At 37.6% G+C, this 25,940-nt stretch overlaps 3 protein-coding genes across 3 annotated transcripts in view; 2 read left to right on the top strand and 1 right to left on the bottom strand.

Moving 5' to 3' along the window:
- Positions 1 to 15,045, bottom strand: part of veph1 (ventricular zone expressed PH domain-containing 1) — a 78,922-nt gene extending 63,877 nt beyond the window's left edge. Inside the window, exons 1-5 of the mRNA XM_020937689.2 lie at positions 14,906 to 15,045; positions 11,000 to 11,104; positions 10,016 to 10,191; positions 7,628 to 7,846; positions 4,938 to 5,112 (exon numbers count right to left, since the gene is read on the bottom strand). Of these exons, the coding sequence (XP_020793348.1) occupies positions 4,938 to 5,112; positions 7,628 to 7,846; positions 10,016 to 10,153 (532 nt within the window). The 5' untranslated portion in view covers positions 10,154 to 10,191; positions 11,000 to 11,104; positions 14,906 to 15,045. The remainder of the gene's footprint in view (positions 1 to 4,937; positions 5,113 to 7,627; positions 7,847 to 10,015; positions 10,192 to 10,999; positions 11,105 to 14,905) is intronic.
- Positions 830 to 4,620, top strand: ptx3a (pentraxin 3, long a). Its single transcript, XM_020937704.2, has 4 exons — positions 830 to 1,059; positions 1,999 to 2,176; positions 2,257 to 2,651; positions 3,026 to 4,620. The coding sequence occupies exons 1-4, from the start codon at positions 909 to 911 to the stop codon at positions 3,667 to 3,669; spliced, it is 1,368 nt and encodes a 455-aa protein (XP_020793363.1). The 5' UTR covers positions 830 to 908; the 3' UTR covers positions 3,670 to 4,620.
- Positions 15,046 to 15,443: 398 nt separating the features above from the next.
- slc66a1l (solute carrier family 66 member 1 like) lies at positions 15,444 to 24,934 on the top strand. The gene is given in 9 exon segments (XM_055147703.1): positions 15,444 to 15,702; positions 17,444 to 17,598; positions 17,600 to 17,691; positions 18,534 to 18,663; positions 18,742 to 18,829; positions 19,327 to 19,430; positions 19,501 to 19,605; positions 20,097 to 20,282; positions 22,988 to 24,934. Coding segments are annotated over 8 exon segments (927 nt in total). The 5' UTR covers positions 15,444 to 15,702; positions 17,444 to 17,493; the 3' UTR covers positions 23,105 to 24,934.
- The last annotated feature ends 1,006 nt before the right edge of the window (positions 24,935 to 25,940 follow it).

Raw genomic sequence — 25,940 nt, 5'->3', positions numbered from 1 at the left:
TGAGAACTGTTCAAGTGAAACTGGATGGGAAATTACATTATAGTGTTATAGTGAAAACTTTAAAAATTCTCAATGAAATCTAGGTATGTCAAAAGTATCAAAATCAGATACTAATCGATACTAAAACTAGTATTGAAACTAAATACTAATTTGAGCAAGTATCCATACTAAAAAAGTCACATTCATTGAATAGAAATGAACCTTTCCTGAATATAGAATTTAGAACATAGACTTCTAGTAATATTTGCCCACGGACCACTATGGAACCTACCTGGACAACTGGGGGGGATTACAAAGATATAAGGCCAATGGGTAATATAAAAGAACCATGATTTAGTGTTTAAAACTGCATTCGACTGTCTAAATAAAGTGGGGTTTTTTTTTTTGTTATCATCATGATATCAGAATCGGTATTGAGTATCAAGCCTATTCCTTAGTATTAAAATCGATTTTTAAATGTTAGTAATGTGACAACACTAACCAAATCACAACTGACCAAAAACCAGTCCAACTCAGACAGTACAGTTTAGTCAATTATACTTATTTCAATGAATGAAATAAGTATAATTGATAATTAGATAAAACTCTACATGTGTTTGACTGGTGCTGTACAGTACTGCTTCAGATAAAGATCTTTCCTTGAGGCTCATGTAGGTGTTGATCACGTGCAGTTCATGCGTGAACAGTAAACAGAGCTCCAGAATCCCCTCTGTGCTGTTGCTCTATGCTACACAGCTGGGCATCCCGCCAACGATTGCTCAGCATTTAATGAGGGGGAGGAAAGAGAGAGGAAGAGGGAGGGGAGTGATTAAGAGGAGGGCCGAGCGCAGGGTTAGGGGGCGAGCAGTTGAAAAGAGAGTGAAGAACGCCACTCACACTGTTCACCTCACACACGCAAGAGAAGCACCATGTCCCACTGCAGCCTGGCCCGCTCACTGCACGTGCTGTCACTCTGCCTGTGTATAGCACTGGCCAGAGCGACCAATTATGAAGATGACATAGACGTCAACTTTGGGGAGCCTTTCTACAATGAAATCCCAGTAGCAGAGGCAACAGCATGTAAGTACTATTATGATTACTCTTACTTACAATTTAAGTGCATGTTCTAATATTATAGAAAGAATAAACATAGTCATGAGGTATTAATCTGTGACACAGGTGATTCTGTCTATCAGCTGTGTAACTACAGTGAGACTGAGTCTAACTCTATTTTAAAAATAATACAAATTATGTGTTATTGATTTATGATTTATTCTGGTATACAGCATAGTTTGTCAAAACTATAGAAGTAAAACAATTGCGACCATCTGTAAACAAACCCTGGACATGAGAAGTATAGAGCATCTTACAAGTGCTGCAGATGTAGTGGTATAAGAGCGGTGTGGTGTGGGGTCAGGGGACAAGCGGCACTGGCAGATGAGATAAAAGGAAGCATGTTATTTTAGAACGTTATAAATAATTTTCATGTTTCAAAAGAGTGTGTTATCTTTAGGAGGTTATGTCAATTGTGTAATTTGTTACAAGCTCAAATGTTCAAATGCTGTAATTAAATATGTTTATAAAAGTTTTTTTAAATTCAGCACACAGGATGCATGAAACCAATCCTTAATTAATTTAAACCTCATAGACAGGCAGCCAAAACAAACTCAGCGGGCCTCTTCCTCTTCAGAATATGTTTGATAAAAAGAGTTTAAGAGGCTCAGATTGTAATAAGAACAGTGTGTGACAGGAGATATTCTCTCGCTGGTTGTTCTACCTCCCACATTGTCTTAGAACTTCTTCATGATGTTTTAGTCAAACAGGCAAATCCCCTCCTCCTAAACACAAACACACTCAGAGAGCTTCCTCTTCCTTTTTCCTATTCAGCACATCACTGTTCACACCAACCCCTTCTCCTCATGCCTCTGAAACACCACTATGTCACATTCATTCTCTTTTACAGTGTTTTCTCTGGTTCATGCTCAGGATAGACACTGATTTAACTTTATGTGTCTACAGCCCCAACAGACACAGCAGACGCAGCAGACACAGCACCCTGCAGCGCACCAGACCTGAGCAAATGGGACAAGATGTTTTCAATGCTGGAGAACAGTCAGATGAGGGAGAACATGCTGCTCCAATACTCTGATGACATCATCAAGGTGGAAATAGACTCTCTACGGCAGGAGATGCTCAGGTCAGTTGACAACAAAATTGTGTTTGAAGATTTAAGATAGTGGAAGTTGCTTCAAAATTGTTCTTTGTTCCAATGAATAGGTTTGTAGCACAGTATGGTGGTTCGTGTGGTGTAGCAGTGGAGACAGCAGGTAGAAAAGTGTCTCTTCAGCTGGAAAGCCATTTCAAAGACATGCTGGATCAACTCAAACCATGTGAAAATACTAATGTGAAATCTGGAGGCCTCCAGCTGGAGCCAGTCCTACAGCAGCTCCTCTCTGCTGCTCAGTCTCAAGCATCTCGCCTGGTGAAACTGGAGAGCAACTGTTTCGGTGGGTTGCATTCAAAGACCGGATTCCAGCATTCAAACCAGCACCAGGAGCAGGAAGTTGCTTCCCAAGAGGGAATGCTTGGAGCAGCACTTGGAGCTTTACAGCAATCAAGGACAGAACTGGAAGAGGTGCTGTCATCACTGAAGCAGAGATACTTACCTGGAGGCAAGATATGCATCTTTTCACCTTTGTTTCTTTTCAACGATCTGTCTGTCTTTACCTGCCGCCTCCACACTAAGGCCTCCACAAATCCTCTGCTTAAATTCATTTGTCTCTGTCTCATTGACATAAGAAGGTCACATGTGTGATAACAAATGATACCCAGTGTTGAGTGAATGCTCACAAACTCTTTGTCCAGGTGTCTCATCATGGTCAAGTAGCAACATACTAGTATTCTAACCAGAGACAATGGTTTAAGTAGTGACAAAGTCAAGTGTTGAGGACTTATCTCTTAACTGTTGTTTCACTTGCATTTCCATTACTTCAATACAAATCATTTTACTATTCATTGTATTATAATAAGTTTATGTGTTTTGTAGGTTGTGATATGGCACTTCTGTTTCCCATGCGCTCACGGCGTATCTACACTTCGGTTGTACCAGAGGTTCCACTATCGCTCTCCTCCTTCACTGCCTGTCTCTGGGTGAAGCCAAATGGTGTCTCCAACAAAACAGTGCTGTTATCATACGGAAGTCGCCAAAACCCATATGAGATTGAGCTGCTGCTCAGCCATGATGCGGCCCAGCTCACTGTGGGGGGAGAGGCTCATCTGGTGGAGGCCAGTGGAGTTCTGAAGCCAGGAGAAGTCTCCCAGTGGATCCACTTGTGTGGGACTTGGTCCTCTGACCAGGGCAAGGCCAGCCTGTGGGTGAATGGTCAAAGGGCGGTACTTATATCCGGTGTGGCTGAAGGACATGTCATACCTCAAGGAGGCTCCCTGCAGTTGGGACAGGAGAAAAATGGCTGCTGTGGTGGGGTGCCTGGGTTTGAGGAAGGCTTTGACCGTAAGCTTGCTTTTGCAGGGAGGATGACGGGAGTGAACATATGGGACAGGGTGCTGTCAGAAGGAGAGATTACTCAGCTTGGTCAGATCGAGAGCCAAAGCTGTGGCCACAGGGGCAATGTGGTAGCATGGGGTCTTACTGAGATGGTGCCGCATGGTGGCGCTCAGTTCATCCACTAACAGACTCATGTGCAAACACAACACTTACTGTCAATGTGACTCCTGCAACATCACGATAAGCTGCCACGTTAAGAGTGACGAGAATATATCACTATAAACTACATTGAGAGAGGTATATGCAACCTTTTATAATGAACAATATGCTGCAAAGCTTCTGTAAATGGCATGTGCTGTTCAGAGGAAACTAAAACTGTGAGAGACTGCTTATAATAAAACCACTAATGGGACTAAGCCCCAAACAAATTCAATACTCAATGATGTTGGTTAAGAAGAGAAAGGTTTAGTTAGTTTGAAGAGTTTACCAAAGATTTATTTCATTGTCACAAAAAGATGTTATTTTACTAAAGGAATTTAAAGGAGCAGAAAAATGAGAGACAACCATGATTTCTCTAAATATTGTGAAGCCTGATGAGGCAAAGCATTAATAGTCTTTTACCTTGTGTTATATTCCTAATTTTAGGGGTAGTCTTATTTGTATTGTTTTGAAGATTTTCTTCAGTCGGTATTAAACACGTATATGGTGACAGTGAAGTACGTTTGTATTGTAAAATCAATGGTATTATTGTAAATAACTTTGTGATAGATCACTGCTGTATAGAATATGCCTCCATTTAACCAAGGCTGACCAGTGAGACCAAACTATAATAACTATAAAGATGGCCCCTCTGCATTCATATCATTACATCTGTTTTTCTTTTTTTAAGTCAAGGTCAAATGTTTGTGGTTTTGGTTTAACTGTCAGAGAATGAATAAAACTGAGGTCAATGTTTACAATGTTCCTGTAGTATATTTGTAAATATGTTAAGCTGTTGTTTAATGTCAAAAGTGAATGTATGTTGTACATAAATAAAAGAGCTGCCATTATGTTTCTTTTATAAAATAAAATCTGTATTTTTTGTAAAGCACTTCGATTACAGTCACACATTTTTAATAAAGAGACTAAAACTACCACTCCTGCAATTGTTCAGTGTCATTGTGATTGGTACAATTTATGGAAATAGCCAAATGAAAGTGTACAGTATAGTGCAAAAAAGTCATATATATAGTTGTGTAATATTGTATTTATATCAAATTAATTTCTTGAGGGTATACTAGATTGCAAAACCTTAACAGAACTGCATTAGTGCAAGATGCACTGTTTATGTTCATGTTTTAATATATATAACTGTAACTAAGCCAAAGTCCTTACACGAGACAAAAATATAAATACTAAAGTGCAGTAAATGTATCTTTCTCAAATATTCTCTCATATTGTTATTGAGACTTACCTCCCAGCACACTGAGGGTGATGACCTCTGCATGGTCAGACAGTAGCTCAGCTTTGGCGATGGCCGCTAGAGAGAGGTAACTGGACATGTTCCGGCTCAGCTCCTTGTTCCCTCTCTGCAGGAAGCGCACTGCGACTGGGACAGCTAAAGCCATCACTGAGGGGCAGCTGTAGTTCTGTTGGCACACACATGTATTATAGGAGATAGATGGCAGGGCACTTCATATGTCCTCTATATGTTTAAATATGTTTAAAGTCAGTGAAATACACAGCTCTCATCTACAGGCCCAACAAGCAGACAGAAGTAAAAAAAAATAAGTGTTGGACTTTAGCACCCCCAAAAGGACAAACGGATATATATATATATGTATATTTTTATAACATAAAGCGCTCTACTTTATTATGATGTCCACAAAACTTATATTGGATGAAACTTACTGAAAGATAGTACATTATTAAAATCCAGCCTCCATGTTAATTACAAGAAAGCAGTTACATTCCTATGATGCTGTACCAATATTCTGACACTTGATGGCAGTACAGAGTGGTTGAAAGCTCCTTCTCTCACTCTTATGTCGAACCATCACAGATAAAAACAGTCTGGTTTATAATCATGCCATTGTTTGTGTTTGGTTCTCATCCAGCAGTGTCCCTGATTGGGCAAAAAGTAGAGTCCAAGACACAAAATGCCTTTCATAATGCGTAGATGATTAAAATTTAAGGATAACATCAAAAACACACATTTGCACATTCAAGACAAAAAGTCACTTGTAACTTCAGTGTCTCTGAGTCCTATTGCTGGGTTTAAGGGGACATCACTGTATTCTATAGGTGGCCAATATGAATTAATACAGATGGGAAGCAGCTAAAATTAAAATTAAAATAGATAAAATGCAAAATTATGTTGTAAAACAGTGAGTACCTGGGTTTAATAAGGGAAAATATCAGGTTCAGTGTTTGTGAACTTACCATTTGGATATGTCATGGTAAAATAGGATGCAATCAATAGGGAAATCTGGCTCTTGCCCTACATCTGAGAATATGACATCCTTACTTTCTAGAAAAACTGAAAATTACCAGTTGTGTGTGCACATGCTTTTCCACGAGGATCAGCTCTACTAGAGGTATTAAGTACATTCATAGTTCTGAGTAAAATGCAGAAAACATGCTTTTGCCTTAAACCTTTTAAGCAGTGAAACTCTTATGGGAAAATGAGGAGATCCACATTTACATCTGAAAGACCTCTGGCTGGGTTATGTAAAATCTCAATTTGCATGTTGTTGATGTTGTATGTTTAGTCCTGCTTCTTTAAAGTGCATATGACAAGTTAGATTACTCAGTACACTAAAACAGTCATTAGATTTAAAAATTAAAAAATATAAGAATCTTTAAACTCTTTTTTTCATTTTGCCATTTTTTCAGAATTTTTGTTCCTGGTTAGAAATCATGAATCACACTAGGGAATTCCTTAACTGTTACCTAGCAACCATAATGTACACTGAGCCAAAACTCCTCTAATGTACACAGAAGTTATGATTTGACAAAAAAAAAATAAAAGAAAACACCTTTAGTTTGTTGAAACCGGGTTTAAAGTGTCATAAAAATGAGTTTCTTGCGTGTAAATTGTGCTGCGTGATGTTATCAATATATAACTCCTTAAAATATTCTCTGAACTCTCTACTTCCTGTAATTTTCAACAGATTTTTCAACTTTTCCTCACAAACTGCTTCTTGATTAGTGTAAAACTTATATTAACAACAAGTATTATTCCATCAAATAAAGTCAAAATGAGAGAATCGTCAAAACTATGCCTACGTACTTTAAAGTTGCACTATGTAACTTTTTGGTTCAGGGTCAGTCACCTGCTTTTGTCTATAGATACAGTATGTCATTGCTCTGCCTGGAATGTTCCACAGTATGACATTAAACAGCTCTCTCTTACCTTGATTAAATTACAAATGGTTTTATAGCTCAAAAATACTTAGAATATAGGCATTCTCACTGTGAGTGGGGTTGCTTTTCCATAGATCTGACCTGTAACTTTAGACTGGTTTGGTCTCTGTGAAGATAGAAAGGTTTAATACCATACTGTGAAACATTCTAGACAAAGCACTAACATCTCCATGGTATTTGACAGTATTTACGGCATTAAGTACCATATTTTCTGGGCTATTAGGAGCTCTGGATTATTAGACGCACTGTAATTAAATGGTCTATACAATCTATACAGTCTATACCGGACTTTAAACGAAACACAGTTAGATGGGTCAGTTGGACTTTGTTTGGCGCATTCACGGTGACTCTGGGCTTTGTTCAGTTGTGGCGTGTAGGGAGGGTGCTGTCTGGGACCGCTGGATAGTTGGCGTGTTCACAATGACTCAGTTGTTGAGTTGTGGCTTAGAGTGGTACATTGAACTCGCTTTTTCGGTTTGTTCCTCCATTCCATTCCTTGTCGGCGTGGAGTGATGAGTGTGGCTGCGGGTGTGTTTCACTATGCGGTCGCTGTCTGCTCCATGCGTGTTTGAGTGCGGCTTGAGTGGTGCGGCTTTGTAGTTTACTGAAGTCGTGCTGGGACACCTGAGTGGATTCGTGTATAGGGCGCTCTGGATTGCAGGGCGTGTTTTTTGATAGGGTTAGAGGCTTAAGAGCTTGGCCCAATAGCCCGGATAATACGGTATGCTCTTGTCATACCTGCAGGATACAGCTGGTGATGTCCGAGGCGATCTTGGCGTGGGGCGTGTCCTCTGTGCCTTCCCCTTGTGGAGTGAGCTTATGTTCCAGGCAGGACTCCCACAGGGCCACCAGAGCAGTGCTGTGTCTCTCTATGGAGCCCGTCTCCCTTATCGCCGTGGTGATGCGGGTGATGCAGATCTCTACCACGGCCTGGTCATTGTCGCTGGTCAAATAATCCTGTGAGAAAAGGTGAACAAAATCTGAAAAAGGCTCATGCAGTTTGGGGGATAGAATGTTTGGGAAGGGCTTCAGACTTGTTTCATGTCTACAAATTAGGGTTGTCAAACGTGTCAAAAATAAGACACTAATGGAAACTAAAACAAAAAAAGTCACATTCACAACATAGAAATTAACCTTTGCTGATTAACTACAGAATGATATCGAGTTGTAGCAGAACATAGACTAGTATACACTCATGGACCACTATGACTACCTGGATGACTCAGGGATTACACAGATATAATACTGGTAAAAAAAAGAAAGTACAATGAGTTAATGTTGTTCTACTGTTTAAAAAGTGTTTTAATTATCATTGTTATGGTACTGGAATCGGTATTGAGTATCAAGTCTATTCTTTTGTATCGATATTGAGTTTGAAATTGATTTCTTTTTAATTTTGTATCTATTTTAGCCTTAATGTTATATTTTATTTCATTATTATTTTTGTTATTATTTGGCTATTGTATTTAAACATATTTCTGTTATGTAAATCATATAGAATGTGAATTTAAATTGATTTAATTGTGTTTATTTAATTTATATTTTTTTTATTTATTATACTGTAATTTATGTTTACAGTGTATTTTAATGATTATCTGGCACAAACAGTAAGCTTGCCACCTTTTTTTTTTTTTTTTTTTTTAAGTGTTTGTTCTAAACTGAAAATGTTGATAAATAAAGTAAAAAAAAAAAAAATAAATTGATTTTTTTTTTATTGACTGTAAATTATTCTGATAAAAAATTTAAATAGCATTTTGGGGTGTTTTTAAAGGTGCAATATGTAACTTTTCTGATTCGACAATATGGCACAAAAGATATAACTGCATGGTGACAAGCAGATGAGACCATCTGGCCAAGTTACAGTCAGAGGCCAGATCTTTGGAGAGGCTGGCTGCTCAAAATAAGAATGCAAGTTCTCCAAAGTATCTTTGAGCATTATCAGTATAGGATAAGGTTAATGCCATAGTGTGGAAGTACTATAGACTCTATTCACGCTTACGTAACAAACCAGGAAGACGTTTGTACATGCATTGACAACTTCAGGTGTAGTTACCGACACTGGGCTCACCAACCGACTGTGATAAAACCCACTGAAGTAAATGTCATGAGCAGTCAAATGAAGACTGCATACGTATATGCTGTTCAGAATAATCTTGAATTTAGCGCCCTCATCTCTTCTAATCACATGTACCCAGTGCGGTCAGAGTTGTGTGTCAGTGAGGAAATTATGAAAACTGAGGTGTATTTATAATTGTTGATTAGCCGAAAATAACTAAACAATACAGTAGGGGTGAGCAAAAATATCGGAATATCGATATATCGTATCGTTTAATGTGATGATACAGTATCGATATCGATATTTTCACCAAGAGTATTTTTAGGTGTGTTTTCCTAAATTATTTTGTTACAGTGCTACAGTTTTGTTGCTTTTGGAGTGAAAGGAAACTCGTTTATGTGACACATTTGACATTTTTATTGTTTTGAGGATTAAAATGTTTGTGTTTCATATGAACTTTGCACAAGAAGTGATTTAACAAAGCCTTTTAGTATCACAGCCAGGATTTACCTTTATTTTTTATTGAACCGTATCGAATCCATTTGAAATATATCATATCAAATCGAAAGTGCACTGTATTGAGATATGTATCATACTGTGACCTGTGTATCGAGGTATGTATCGTATCAGCAACTCCTTAATGATACTCAGCCATACACTACAATGACATTAAGATAAAGAAAACTGGGTCCATTTTCTCATTTTTCCTAGATTTTGTCAGACGTACTACCGTGAACAGAGCTCTCTGGAGGTTGTCATCGCATGTTTCCAAACGTCTTGCTGGTTTGTGACGTAAGCGTGAATAGAGCCAATACTATAACAAGTTGTTCAAATATTTAACCTATTTATAATATTAAAGTGATACTTATAACTATTTCTTATCTATAACATTTTTAAACTGTCAAAGCATCTTTAATCATTATTGTGATATAATCTTTGATCACAATTATTCTGGCCATGATAATCATGACACCAACTTTCTATGTCGTCCCATACCGACTCGGTGGTTGTTATCACAGAGGAATTTTAACAGTACTAAAACAAGTGTTAAATGTGAGATAGAAACTGACAGCAGAGCAGGAGATGGCTTTGATCTGGTCCAGAGCTTGAGACAGACAATCCTCGATGTCTCCGTCCTCCAAAGAGAAGAGGTCCCCTGCTCTGGACAGGTCCCTCTGGCCCAGCACCAGGCTAAACAACTGGTGCATCGTCAGCCGTCCGTCCCCCTCACTGTGGCTGCAGAGGCCTAGTGTGGACAAAAAAGCACATTATGGTCAAGTTTCTAAAGCTCTAGAGGAAAAACACAGAGCCAAATGTAAAAAACACTATCTAGGTACACTCTCCATAAAGCTACAGCTGGTCCAAAACTCTACCGCCCGCATGCTCACCAGAACCCCCATTTCTAACTACATCAACCCCATCCTCTGTCATCTACACTGGCTCCTTGACAAATACTGCAATGACTATAAAATCCCTCTTCTTACATACAAAGCCCCTCACAATCTTGCACCTCCTTACCTGTCTAACCTCCTCCACACACTTACACTCCCCCGACACTCCCTGCACTCATCTTCTGCCCGTCTCCTGTCTGTCCCTCCTCCCCGCCTGTCCTCCACGGTGGCCAGAGACCTCATGTGTGTTTCGAAGCAAATGTTAATGGAAATTAAAATGAAATAGTGATGTTAAAATTGTGCTACGATCTGAATGATAATGCACAGAAAAGCAACTGACTTCTTATTAGATGTATTTCCATAAAGTTATTTTGTGTTCTATTTTGAGATTTAGATGAGGTTAGCATTTGTCATCGTTCAGGTAGGATCCATAGCAAAGGAGAAATTAAATTCTTATTCTTTTCTTTTTTTAGTCTTACTACTTTCATACACACGGAAGCTTCCTCTGGTGAAAATTTACATTGTTGTAAAGGTCCTAACACGCTGTCTGTGATAATCTATGTGTAACCAGCAGTAGCAGTTTTTGAGAGAACCGGATCTAGCCAGGCTCTGGGAATAGGGCCTATTAATGACCAATCGTTTCTGTTCTGTTTGTTTACTTACATCTTAGAGTAGTCCAGGATGACGTGGGTTCTTCTCACAGTATTTTCTGTCATAGGACTGTATCAGAAACCCAAAATGACAGGACATGTTCTTGGGTTCACTCCACTACAAAGGGAAAGTAGAACATTTTGAAATGAATGAACTGCTTACTGCAAACATAAACATAAACTGAGCAAAGCAGAAACAGGTTCATATTTGATAATGTCAGTGATTTGGATTAACAGTGCTGAATGTACCAAAAGCACAGAAAGAAGAGGGAGGGCGCAGTCAGATTTTAAAATGTTCATAATGAAAAAAGTTGAAATAAAAACTAACATTCCATTTTGTGAATAAATCCTGTGCTTTAACTAGAGCATAGTATCCTTAATGTATTATGAATGGAGATAGTGTTGTGCAAATTCAGATGTTAACCATTCACCTGCCATTATCGCTTTTCCTGTGAACCTTATTTAAACATTAAAACATTAACACTTTCAGAACCACTGAAGTCAGACGGAGGATTGTGAGTAGACACCAAAAGAAGAACAGAAAATCTCTTCAAATCAAAATAATAATAATAATAAGGCTGACCTGTGCCTGTGTTCCCTTACATCACTTTGGTTTCTCCCCAAGCCATTATCTCTACCATCAGCCATCATCTCAAACAGCAGTGTAGTAGTATAACCTGTTATCTTCTGTGTCAGGCTCAGACCATTACCAGGACACCGAGTAGGAATCCTTTTACTTATGAGGCTGAGACAATGAAACAACCATAAAAACAGAGTGAAAGGAAAGGCCACACACAGCTTCAATTTACTACACACTTCCAGTGGACAAAAGCTTATGCTTAAATTCATGTCCCATAAATGAGTAATCCTGCACATTTGCTGTTTCATCATTCTGATGTAATGTTATGGTAACATCCTTCCTCACAAAGTGCTGTGTGGTTTAAATTCATATTCACCACGGTTCACCACATCTTGAAGCCACTGTTTTTAGTATTAATATAAATACGGTACTAACTGTGCCAGAAGAATGCAAATTCCTTCGCAGGCAGCTGCAGCATTTTGTTACACGCTCAGGTATTAGCGGCAGCAACATTATTTTTATTATACTGACACATTTTCAGTACATGGGTTAGGTGAAATACATATATATATTTTGATTTTCAAATGTAATTAAAAAGAAAAGTTTGACAATGTTTCTGTCAGTTTCACACACTTCATCTGCAAATCACTGACACATGCTTCAGGGAAAATGAGATAAGCAGATAAACAGAGTGAGGCATGACATTCCATTATAATAAAACATCAACAATGCAACATCAACAAAAGTGCTGCTGTTAAGAATGTGTAATTCACACAGACTGTGGAACAATCACAATAATAAAATAACTGTGACTTTATGTACAAGTGCACTTCAGTGCTCAGTGTAGAACCGTGTGTTTAAGTCACAATGATCCTGAGGAATTTGAGTCTTTAACCATCCGCTGGTTACTATTAATCACAGGCTATGCCTCACTGAGCTCAGGAATGTGGCTTTTAAAGATGCACACACATCAGGAAAATGTCCACTACACACTGAACTCTCATGTTTAACATGAAGGATTTGGTGTTATTTATAAGTGACGGTGGCAGTGGGTGAGGGGAGACTACACAAGGACGATGTGGCTGAAGGTTTCTTTGCTCCGCCCTTCAGTCTGACAGAGCCCTGGAGGAAACACTGGCTCTTTTGTAGGACCTATAAGACATAGCCCCCTCCCCTGTCCTCTGCTCCCCCTGTCCCCTGCTCCCCCTGTCCTCCTGCTCTCTGCTCTTTCTCTGCTCACTCAGCCCTGTCTGTGAAACATGCACCTGCTCTGACGCATGGCACAGACTGAGGATGAAGTTGAGAGCAGCTCCCAAAAACACTCTGCTCTTTTTTTCTCTGGACATCTCAGCCGCAAGGTCTGAGTGTGTGTATTTCTCTCTTTTTGTGTCAAACTTACACACACCAGCTTTTAATGAATGCACATAATGACGATGTGGAATTTGGGGGAAGTGAAGAGGAGGGGGCTGGGCTATGAGACCTCAAGAAGTCTCACGTTTGAATTTGCTTTTCAAATGTTGATACTAGGGGGCGGGGCGAGACATATTTACAACAAGACGAGCCAAGACACTCAACTTCAGCTTCACTATACACTATTTTAGCAGATTTTAGTCCAGTCCAGTCCTTCTGGCCCTTGCTGTGACATGAAAGGACAACATGGACTTAATCACAATGACAGCTATTGGCTGCAATAGTGCACTGAACTGATGTAATTCTGTCATTTCCATGTCATATGATTTACTTTCTTGAGTAAAAAAACTAAAAATCAATCAATCAAAATCAATCAATTCAAAATTTAAAATCAAACTTGTTTTGCCTATGATAAGTAAACACAATAAATGCAATTTTGCAAAAGAGAAAGAACAAACTGCATGTTGATGAAGAATGCCAATGAAGACAGAAGAGGAAATAAAGGAGAAACATAGACACTGCTCCTCTGAGACTCTGGGGCTGTGAGACTGCTGCTGCTGTGACACTTACAGACGTCTCTTTGCAAAGAGCCAAGAAGAACAGCTCTGACAGCAGCCAAAAGGATCAGGCCAGACAAAAGACAACACAGTGGAGCTTTACTTCAACTGGATTTTTTCATTTTTTCATCTTTCAGAGGACAGAGAACTTCTACATTGAAAATCAGCCCCAGTCTAGTACAAAGGTATTGAAAATAGATAATAAATAAATAAAATTACTGCAATGCCTTGTCCCATTTTCAGACTGTAGATGTAATTTTTATTTATCAGATAATCAGAAATAGCATGCTGCCTGCGGAGGTGGCCTCTTTTTGCTAAGACACTGTCAGACTACAAGTGCTCAGAGGATTGAGAAAACGTCTATTACAATTGCACTCAACCAAGTCATCCTTCCATAATCCATTCATTATTCATTAGTTTCACGTCTACAGCTCAAACTTCAGAGTCGCAGAGATGGGGACATCAGCTTTAATGCAAATGAATTGAAAGGTTTATATCTAATTTACAAGCTTATGGACATCTCTGTTGGTGTTTTATTAAAATAAAGACCAGCATTAAAACTTGGAGTTGCACTTCTTCACTCATGTAGACTAAATCAGCCAAACTGTCAAACAAATAATAAGTAAATGATGTTGAAGTTACGGGCTACCTGTAGATGCAATAGAGCAGTTACAACAGTCTCACAGTATCGTTTTGTAGCCAGTCCTTGAGGAAGCTCACCTGACCTACAGTCTAACAAAATGATTAATGCGCATAAACTTAACACGGAGCCTGCCCTTTCCCGGGACATCGCCATCTGTCTTACAGCAGATGACCTTGAGGAGTCCTCTCTGTCTGATAAACGCAGAGGAGAATGCCCAGATCAAATGTGAGCTGTATGAAAGGGAACGCGCGGCTCTGCTCTCGCACATTCCGCGGTATTTACACTGAAACATGGGCACAGAGCACGCGGAGCAGGGGAAACAGCAGGACAAACACACCGCCTGCAGCTACAGCAGGTGGAGCACAGCGTCTGGGACCTTCTTACTAAACACCCATTACTTTAACCGTGTTCTCTCTCTGCATATTCTTATGATCCTCGTTTATCTGCCGTGTTATACGAGTTGTTAATCAATTGTTACAGGCTGATAGCTATTGTCATAATAAAAAATGCACACACCACGCTATCCTTTACCCTCGTGCATTCGTTTGCTTCATTTTTTCACTTTTTTAGTTAATTAGGAGTTTTGGGATCTTGCCAGTTATGTCACCTAATCCACTCTACTTTCGCGACATCTAAGGAATGTGGTTGGTATTTGTTCCCTTGCAACGCGTTTCCAGTGCTACAGAAAATAGACTAGACACAACCTCAGTTCCAAGTCTGAAAGCTTACCTGTGCTCGGGGCGCATGGGCAGGCGGTGTGGCAGTAACAGCAGCCTGTCACACGGTCTCCCACATCCAGCACATCAACACATATTCATGCACAGCTTCAAGTTCCCCAAACATAGAGCCTCGGAGCCTCTTCTGCCCAGACCGACACGACTGCAGCGTGCGCCATCGTGTGGCTCAACAGGGCACAGGGCGCAACAGGTGCGCAATGGACAAGAGTTTATAACACGCCAAGATGTTTTCTAAATGAAAGCACAAACATCATTCACTTTTAGCTGTTTCATGCAGGTTATAGTAGGGTACTAGCTTTAGGAATAGTGGTAAAGTAATGTTTCTCCAGTGGGTAATATTGTTAAGTAGCCCAAATTAAGTAGACTATAAGAAATGGCTTCACTTTTAGCAGTCCACTTTGATGAAGATGTTTTGGGATGGATTTTCTGCATTAATTCAGGCTGCTGCAGTTCCAAGAGTCAAGCACCAGATGGGAGTGTTTCCCCAAAGAAGGAGTCTCCCTGCACGCTGTCGTGATGGTGGACTTGCATTTGTGCTCCTTCCTCCTGGACCTAAAATGAAAAGGACACTAGTTAGTACAGCCTAACTGAGTGGCTTTCATTGATTTACCCACGTCGCACTTATTTAGCCTCTAGTGAGCAGTGTCCTATGTTGTATTTTGAAGGTCCCACCCGGATGCCCGCTCTGTTTTTGTTGTCTGGATGTTGGACAGTCTGCGATGGAGATCCAGCAGACAACAACACTGGGAGCGGAGCATCCATGGAGCTTTTATGCAGCGATGTGCAGCGGTAACTCTTTGCAACATAGCTTAATCTATACATACACGAGGAAAAAGAATAAGAGTTAACACATGCACAGGCTATTTCCCCCAAACCTATGAAAGGTGGAAAAACTATTTAGGTTGTTTGGGCAAAATGCTAAAGGGAGCTAACAGAGCAACGTGAAGTCAATATTTCTATGCTATGCTAACTTACATGATATGATAGACAGCAAAATTATAGCAACGTGGTGTGCGCTGTAAAATGATCAAAAACAAGCAAACCGACTCGTATTATTTCTTTACCGACTTCACTCCACTTAATTTAGTTATCTGTGATTGTTCTGACGACAAATTTGAACAAATGTGTTAAATAACTCTTGTGGAACACCTTTACAGCGGAGTAATCTAACTCTTCTGTTGTTACTAACGATTAAAAAAGTGCAGCGGAGTGATACAGCGATGCAGGCTAAAGATTGTGGGTAGGAGTGTGCAGAAGTATTGAAATATCGATATATCGTATTGTAATATGATGATACAGTATCGATATCGTGGGCTGCTGTATTGATATATCGCCAAGAATATTTTTTGGCATATTTTGCTTTAATTTAGTTTATTTTATTTTACTTATTTAGTTTCATGCACCATTTAGTTGGTACCCAGCCCACATGGGTTTATAAGACACGTAAAACAACAGCTCACACATCAAACATAAAGTGTCCTCTTACAGTGATCTGAGGCTTTTAACACAAACTGAGCCAGCTTGAAAACATTACATTTAAACAACTACTCCAGTCTCTCCTCATCAGACACAGCAAACCAACAGTAAGATACATTAGACAAAAACTGACAGCGCAGGTCATGATACTAAAGTAGAACAGAAAATGAACAGAACAGAAAATTTCATTTTCAGCGTCCTTTAAGTCATACACAGCACATGTGCGCTCCTCCTCTGGGATTGAGTGGAAGTGTCCCATCTCCAAAGCCAGAGGCCCACACCTCAGCTGGTCACATACTGACCTCTGACCTCTGCTGTGACATAAGGCTCAGGACCAAAACAGTCTTTAATTAAAATATATGTTCTTAATTTTGGTTTACATAAGATTTCATTGTAGACTTCTGTTTATACTAAATTACAAAATTATTTTGTTACAGTTTGGTTGTTTGTTCAGAGGAAAGAAACTTGTTTATGCAACACATTTGACATTTTCACAGTTTTGATTATTAAAATCAACTATTAAACTTTTAGGCAGAAGGTTTTTCACTTCCTTGTATCCATGAAGAAGTTGTTGTTTTGCCTGAAATGCTCCACAGTATTGCATTAAAATTGTATAACTTGCATTTGTTTAATTATAGGGGATTTTTTTTGTCTTGAAAAACATGTATTCTTACAGAATTCTTACTCAGTACCGATACAAATACTACAATGATAAACGCTCTTTGTTTAAACAATGGAAATTAAACATTAAATCTTACTTTACTTTTTTTTATATTTTTGTTTTTTAAATGTCTGTCCTGTAAATGTGATACCTGCTTAAAGGAGTATCTAGGTTCGATTCTAGTTTTAGTATTGATTAGTATCTGATTTTTTATATTTTTGACAGCCTTAGTATAGGGCCAATACACCAATGCATCTTTTTTCTATGTTAAAAGTATGATTTTTCCCAATGTGGCATCAAAATCCATAGTTAGAATCAGTTTTCTTTCCTTTACAATGAAATTGAGTGTAATGGCATCACAGCAGTTTATTAACTTGTTGCTTTTGTTTGTAGGTAGATAACACAGGAGCAGGCTGCATCGAGGCAGAGCTGGTCAGCCTGTTATGGCCGCTGGACGTTTCCATGGGGAGACTTCACATGGAGTTAACTGGACCACTTCGGTAGCAGGAAAACCGCTGTGTGAGAATGGGACTCCCTGGATTCTGTATCCTGCTGGAGGAGTGTGTGGACAATATTTGGGAGTACCTTAGTGTCGTGATTGGACTCGTATCTATGTTCTGTTTTCTGCTTTCCACACTACCGTAAGTACACTTGTATATATGTATGATTTCAGATGGAGGGTAGATGCATATATATCCTAACTCTATGGGATATTGACGGTTTTTGAAAGAAATACTGTATCATAACATAAAACGCACCACATCAAACCATATCTTTATTTGCTAGGGACTCACTCTACAAACTTGCCATATACTCTTGTGAGCTTTGAGCCATGTTATAATGTTGTTGTCAGAAACATACTTTTACGTTGTGTTTTGTTTCTTTCACACACATTTGAGTAAGTTGTTATTATTACTCTGTCTACATCCCCAAAGCTCAAAACGATCTGTTCCACCCTGTGATATTATGAAGCAGTAGAATTCAAGTGAACAGCTCCTTTTACATTTAGTTCAATAGAGATTGGCAATTTCAAGGCTGAAATTATCCAAATGAGTCTAGTGAAGGTGTATGGAGTTTAAAAATAGAGTGGAGCACTTTTTGTATTACAAGATGACGTGACTAGGTGGTGGAGTGTTTACTGTTTGAGAGAAGAACTCAGCCTAAATATGCAAGATTTGTGTGATAAACCAGTGAATGAAACAAAACAAGACTCCAGGTATGTTGTATGTTACAATGAGGAACTTAATAGTTTCTTTTGTTTACTGATTCTCACAGATAAGACATGGAATTTTGTACCAGTTTTTCCATGTGGATAGGCTCGATTAATTACAGAGATGTTAACAATGAACCAGATCAAAAAATGTGCAATCTGACAGTTAAACCAAAGGATTCTGACCTGACCTCATGCTCAATTTTAGTGTGATGTTAGGTGAATACAACCTTTTTATTAATTATTTAAAAAAAAAAAAAAAACTCTCTCCAGGCAGGTGTATGTGGCGTATCGTAATGGTAAAGTAGAGGAGGCCATGTCTTTTGGCTTTCTTTTATTCCTCTTTAGTGGAGACCTGACCAACTTCGCAGGCTGCTATCTCACCAATCAACTTCCTATTCAGGTAAGTGTGTTTTTGTACAGCTTTTGATTTCAAACATATTATAAAATGACTGAACTATTTCCTGTAATGTTTCTGTAGGTAGTTGCAGTAATTTTCTACATCTTCACAGACCTGATCCTCATCTCACAGTTTATATATTATAAAATTAAAAACAGCTCAAGCAAAAGTAAGTTGTTGACGAGTACAAAAAAACTGTTTTAGCTATATAATTCATGTTCTTTTGTTAAAAGGGTTAACTTTTGTCTTATATGTCATATATTTTGCATTCTTACTGTGAGTGAGGTCGCCTCTCCACAGATCTGAAACTTGAGTTGGTCGCATTACTTCCTTGTCTCTGTAAAGATAGATCATTAGTTTATCTTTTTTATTTAGATCCCATATAGATAAAAACAGCTACATCAGATGAGTTTAACACCATATGTGGAATATTTTTAACCTGGTCAGTCATAACCACACATTTTAGCAAAACTGTATAAAGATGTGTAGGCCTGGAACCATATCCGTCTCCCAAATTTACTGTTTGTTTTTTTCTGTTTTGTTTTTGCGGTCCGTTTGTGTCAAAGCAAACATAAAAAACAAGTGAAGCACAAAACTGGAGACAGTCACTTCTACAGATAAGTTATATAGTGCTCCTTTAACGTTTTTGTTTCTTTTTGTTCTTAGAAAACCCATTGTTGAAGTGGCTTTGCTTCATGTGGTGTGGTGTTGGGACATTACTCCTTCTCTCTTTGCCCAAAATAATTATAAATAGTACTACAACTACTCAGGTCAGTAGATTAATATGCACAGTTCTACTCAAATGCAGCCTCATGTAATTTTCTTATCTGTGTTCTGCAGGGTCCTGGTATCAACAGGAAATCCATGAAGTTAGCCGGATTCGTATGTGGATATATTGCAACAATATTCTACCTCTTGTCCCGGTTTCCTCAGCTTTATAAAAATGTAATGCTGAAATATCAACGTAATTTGTATGAATTTGAATTTCAATTTGTTATAGTCAATAATGAGAAGCTATAACCTATTATTTAGCAAAAAAAAATTATAATGTTGTACTTTATTTTTCATTCAAGTTTATTTTTTTCTCTATTTTTTACTACTTTCTACATTAGAGATACATATGGAAGAGATCAAATATATGAAGCAAGATATATGGAATTATGTAGTAAAGAAAAAGTTATAAAACTCTACTAAATATTTTTCGACAAAGCAAAGAGTTGGCTATTTGAGTTGAATTTTTGATTTTTTTTTTCTTTGCTACATAATTCCATATATCTTACTTCATATATTTGATGTCTACTTTATGTAAATAAAATAAAAATAGTAAAAAGAAATAAAAAGAAACATTGACTGAGAGGGTGTGTCCAAACTTTTGACTGGTAGTGCGTATCTTACTGTTTGTTTGTTTTTTTTGTCTTTTGTTTTTTTCGTTGTAGTTCCAGCGACAGTCCACAGAGGGCACTTCTTACCTCTTGTTTATCCTTGCCATGATGGGCAATGGGACGTATGGGCTGAGTGTGATGCTCGTCCTTCCTGCTCTGAGGGGCTCCAAACAAGCCTTCATCATAAACCATCTGGCCTGGCTCATCGGCAGCATGGGGGTCCTCATCCTCGACTTCTTTGTATCCTTCAAAAATCACTGGCTATGTTTACATACACAATAGAACTCTTATCAGTATGCTTTCTGGAGTTATCTGATAATTGGAATATCCTGTTGACAGTATCTGATGTCAGTAATCAGATTTCTTTCACACTGTTCACACCTATGCAGGTCATGGAAAATTAGGAAAATGTTAAAGGTGCATTGTGTCCATCAGATTCTTTTCTTCAAATTCTTTTCTTCATGGAACCGAAAAGTTAAATAGTGCACCTTTAAAGAGTGAAAGAGTTATTCAGTTAAATTGATTGTGCTTTGACAAAGGGGTCCGGTCAAGCGGTAACGGAGGGAAACCGGAGCAGATTTTTTACATTCAAATAGCTCTTATTCAGAAACTAGAGGGACTATTGAAATAAGTAAAGTATTAGAATGTAGGAAAGAGTTAACACTCCAACAGGGTAAAGTTAACCCTGCGATATTCTTTCAAGTTGTTGACAAAAAATTTAAAAACTCATGTCTGTAACGGAGGGAATGAAATATGCAGCACTTTTTGGGCAATAAATACAAACAGCGATAATTACCGGTTCTCACTTACATATCCTTAACAAACTGGTTTATTATTAATGAATATTAATATAGTTTTCTACCATATGGTACAAGATTAGGTTGAAAAACCTCTTACTTTTTGAGTAATGAGATTTTTTATTAAGAAAGGTCATGGTAACGGAGGGAAAATTGTGCAAGCAAGTAGAAGGTGCATGATTTTGCATAATTTGTCAGCTTTTTTCTTCCAAATACTTTAATATTACTTCAAAATGAAAGGTAACTATTTATATAAAATATATCAGTCCTTCCAAGCAAATTTTTATCATTTTAAATATTTTTTTTTTAAATCATGTACCTTCATCAACAGTTCAAAGATTGAATAACACAAGATAAGATGAAATACATCCATTTATTTACATGATTTGCAGGTCTTTGAAATTTGGGAAATAATTTTTGTTCCATGTTTCATACATGGTCTGTTTAAAACATATGTAACTTTAGAACCAAAAATGGTACAGAAAAAAGGTAAACAGTTTCATAAACTAGAGTACATATGTATCTGTTGAATACATTTTTATATCAGATGCATTAACTTGAATTTTTGGCCTTGCTGTTTACTTCTGCTTGACCGGGCCCAAAGACAAATTAATTCTGTCAGTTCTGTCAAAGGTTTTTAATTCACACATTTCCAGGGAGTAAAAAGACTTCATTATAGTTTGTCTTCTAAATACAGGAGTTACTAATTAACTGATACATGTCACTGGGTGTTTTTGATGAACAGATCTTATGATTGTGTTATCTTATTATTCCTCATCAGATGATGTAGAGGCTGTGTTGTTATCTTTATATACACCACTGATTATGGTGTAAATAAAAAGCTAAATAAATAAATAAAGCTCCATAGTCCATAGTCCAACCCACTTTGAAGCCTGCCAAAGGTTCTAGTAGAAAATTTCCCATAAAAGCTTAAATACTCAACAGAGGCTAACTAAAAACACTTTAAATTGTACAATTCAGCAGAACATTTTAATAACTTTGCATTAAAGAATCATTGTTATCTATTATAGGTCTTGTGGTCATTAGTTACCAAATAGTTGATTAGCCTGCAAACCTTCAAACCTATAAATTTATTTATGTATATATTCTGAAGGTCTATTGGAAGAAAAATGGAAAAATTAACCTCCAGAATCTTATGGTTGTCAGTCTCTTGAACTTCATATTCACCATAATGTCAAAACTGTGAAAATACTAGTATACAGATTTAGGATATTGATTTATTTTAGGCTGCTTTTACACTGGGAATGGGACTAGACCAGGACTAAACTAGGACTAGAAGATGACCAAACCAGGTCTATATCACTACCAAATCACCAGACCAAGGCCAAAACAAAACAAATGTGAATACAGCCTTAAAGGGCCCCATCAAAAACGTATCTGGACTTCTGTTTAGTTTCATTCACACATGTTTAACACACAAACCCCGCATATTTAATAAAGCTGAGTTCTTCTTTCAAACAGAAAACACTCTGTTCCACCATATGATGTCATGTGGCAATAAAGGAAGTGCTCCATTGTGTTTTTAAACTCCACACACCTTCACTGGAATCATTTGGATAATTTCAGCCCTGGAGTTGTCTATTTCTACTAAACTAAAAGTAAAATGTAGCTATTAACTTGAAAATTAAAGCTTCATGACATCACAAGGTGGAACAGAGCATTTTGAGGTTTGGAGATGTAGACAGACTAATAATACAGGGTTACTCAAACATGTGTGAATGAAACAAAACACAGCTCCAGGTAAGTTTTTGATGAAGTAACATTATAACATAGCTTAAATCTCACACGAATCAATTTTGTGTAACATGGAACCTTTAAAAACTCACAGATAAAGCAAAAAATACAAAATCTTGCAAAAAATACATACAATCTTCCCTATACTGGAGGTCAGGCCCGTTGACAGAAATTTGGGGTCTGGGGCAAGAAGCCTCACATAGGCCCCTCTCTAATATTAATTAATAGGCTGAGGTTCCAGTTTTGGGCCCCTGAGACCTTGGGGCCCTGGACAGCAGACCCCTTTGTCCTCCTGTGTCTACTGCCCTGCTGAAAGTGGCCATTACAAAAACATTCATACTAGATTTCCTACTAGATTTATACATTTGTTTTCCTTAACCTTATCCATTACAGGTCACAGCACAATTCATCTTATACAGAAACAACAGGACACCAAAAAGCGTTGCGTTGCCAAGCACTACAGAAGTGGAGCCTCTTCTCTGCGAGGACGAGGAGCAGTCAGTCTTATAGCACAACACACATAAACTCACCGTGTTGTAATCTCACTCTTCAATCCTGGCAAGGTTTATTACCCCATAGAGCTCTTTTAGTTTAGTTTTACGTTGAATTATCGTAATCTTATTCGCCGTTTGGCCCTGTCACACAAACACAGAGCAAAAAGCTGTATTCCAGATGTTTGGATAGGTTGTAGAGCAGAGGAGTTTTAAGAAAGAAGACTGTCTGGTTTGTTTTGGCTAATTTAATTATTTTTAGTGCCAAGTAGTGTAAATACTGTACTGTAAATAGCAATTTCTCTTGGCTTCGACTATCTTTTAGATGTTTTCGTGCCTTTTAAAACTGAAAAATGCTCTTAATAACAGTTTTGAAATTGAATACATGTATTATTATTCAGTGCCATATTTTATCTTGGTGTCATAAATTCAAGCTTTTACATTTTATTTGCATATTAATTTAAATGCGTATAATTCTAGTGTTTACCTTAATCTGTTTTATTAGTTTTTATTTATTTTTCCCCCTGAAGTTTAACATTTTTAGACAAAGCTATTTATTTAATGACGACTTAGAGGACTACTTCTTAATGTGTACCCATTTCATTTTTTACACTCTTCAAGTGTCTACCTCTGTGATATAGGAGAGAACTTCCTGGATAAGAGTAGTTTTTCTGCATGTTAGTTGGTAATTATTATGATTATAGAAAATGTAAAACATACATTTTCTGTCTCCCTTTTTACTAGAATTAGCATTATTTTTATTGTGCCCTCCCCTGTTCAGTTGAAGTAGTATGTTTAAAGGTGCATTGTGTAATTTTTCTGGAGGAGTGTCTGTGAAATGCTTGGACTGCTGCCTGGAATGTTCCACAGTATGACATTAAACAGCTCCACCTTACATTTATTAAATTACAGCTGGATTTATAGCTCAAAATACTTAGACAAACAGGTATTCTGTGAGCAGGATTGCCTCTCCACAGATCTGACCTGTAACTTGATCTAGTTTGGTCTTCATGGAGGTAGAAATACTGTGAAACATTCCAGACAAAGCAACAACATTTGACGGACCCTCCACCCTCCAGAAAAGTTACACAATGCGCCTTCAAAATCAAAGCGCACCACTGAGGGTATCTAGCACCAAATAATCGTCCTATAACTTGAGAAAAATTGAAGAGACGTTTATGGGCAGCTGAAGCAGTTCATCCTGAAACTGGAAATAATTAAAAGATGCATTGTGTAACTTTCTGGGTGGAGGGTCTGCCACCATGAAGACGCTGTTGCTTTGCCTAGAAATGTTCTCACTATGATATTAAACTTGCACTATGACAGTTTACAGGTCAGATTTGTGGAGATGCATATTATTCAAGGTATTGTTTTACTGTAAAAAAACAAAAAGCAAAACACCTCTAATTAAATAATAAGCATGTTTAATTCCATACATTGGTTTATTTCATGGAAAGCAAAGTCCCTAGCATTTCTGCAGGCACTCAACCATGTGATGGACTTGTACCAGATAAGTTACATAGTGCACCTTTAAGTGGTTGGTAAGTTTAGAAGATAGCTTTTTTTTTTTTTTTTTAATTAACCATGACAAGAACTTTGAGTCTGTCTTCTGTTAGATCTGACAGAAAAGTACGGTAAAATAACAGGGTAGCACTATACTTAAGCCAGTAAATTAACTCATTTGGGGTGCATTACTGCCATGTTTATATGTATGCCTATATGTCGTAACTATTTTATAAATGTTTTAACCCTCTATTTCTGTTATGGTTTGGGTTGCATTAGCATAATCAAAAATTTTTTAATATATAGGCCTATTTTTGCTATTGCGGATTTCTCCACCTAAACTGTTTATTAGTGAGAGACATTTGTACATGTAAATGCTAATTGCACAAACTAAATGCAATGTTAATCTGCTCATTTATACTTGTATACTTGCCTAATGTGTTGTTAATAAATTGACTTATGTGCTGTCATAGAGTCTTCCTTTTATATTGAGTTTTGATGGTATTTTGTTTTAATAGTGAGCGAAGTACACTACTGGTCAAAAGTTTTAGAACACCACACTTTTTCCATTATTTTTTTTTTTAACTCTTGACCGAAATGTATCTAAACTTTCGATTCATGAAAGTGTCCACCTTTGGCAGATATAACAGCTGAACACACTCGTGACTTGTTCTTTTTACAATAGAAATCAAATATTCTTCAGAAAGTTCTTCCTCAGCCAGTTGCAGAAGTTCCCATAAATGTGTGGCACTTGTAAGTTGTTTGGCTTTTAGTCTTCTGTCCAGTTCATCCCAAACCAGCTCGATGGGTTTTAAGTCTGCGAAGTTGGAAAGGTTTTAAGACCCTGCTGGACACTTCATGTTTTCAAGCTTACTATCTTGTTCCTTTTTTCCTGAGGTAGTTTTGACAGAACTTGGACTTGTGTTTTGTTATCTTTTATCTTTTTTTTTTTACCTCTGGCTGTTCAATACTTACCTTTGTACCATTTCAAGCTCTTTATTGGACATTGCACGACTTGAATTGCAATAAATAACTGGAAAAATAAGTATGTTCTAAAACTTTTGACCGCTGGTTTATGCATAATAAAAATCTTTAATCTTATTCGAATGTTATGTTCTTTAGTCAGTGAGCCATATCTTTAAATAAGACAACAGACATAGAAAATGGAAAACATAAAACTACAAATCATCTGCAGAGAAGTATTTTTTGTTTTTATAATTAATTATTTTGATGCAGGAAATGTTATGTCAGCTTACAAATTGCAATATTTATCTAGAAATAACATGGCTCTACATATTGTATATCCTCGTGAGACCCAAAGAAAAAAGTGTATTGCAATATATATATTTTGT

The sequence above is a fragment of the Boleophthalmus pectinirostris genome, unplaced genomic scaffold, assembly GCF_026225935.1.
Source record: "Boleophthalmus pectinirostris isolate CB_2022bp ecotype Guang Dong unplaced genomic scaffold, ASM2622593v1 HiC_scaffold_9, whole genome shotgun sequence".
Classification (NCBI taxonomy): domain Eukaryota; kingdom Metazoa; phylum Chordata; class Actinopteri; order Gobiiformes; family Gobiidae; genus Boleophthalmus; species Boleophthalmus pectinirostris.
This window is presented reverse-complemented; position numbering and strand designations above follow the sequence as displayed.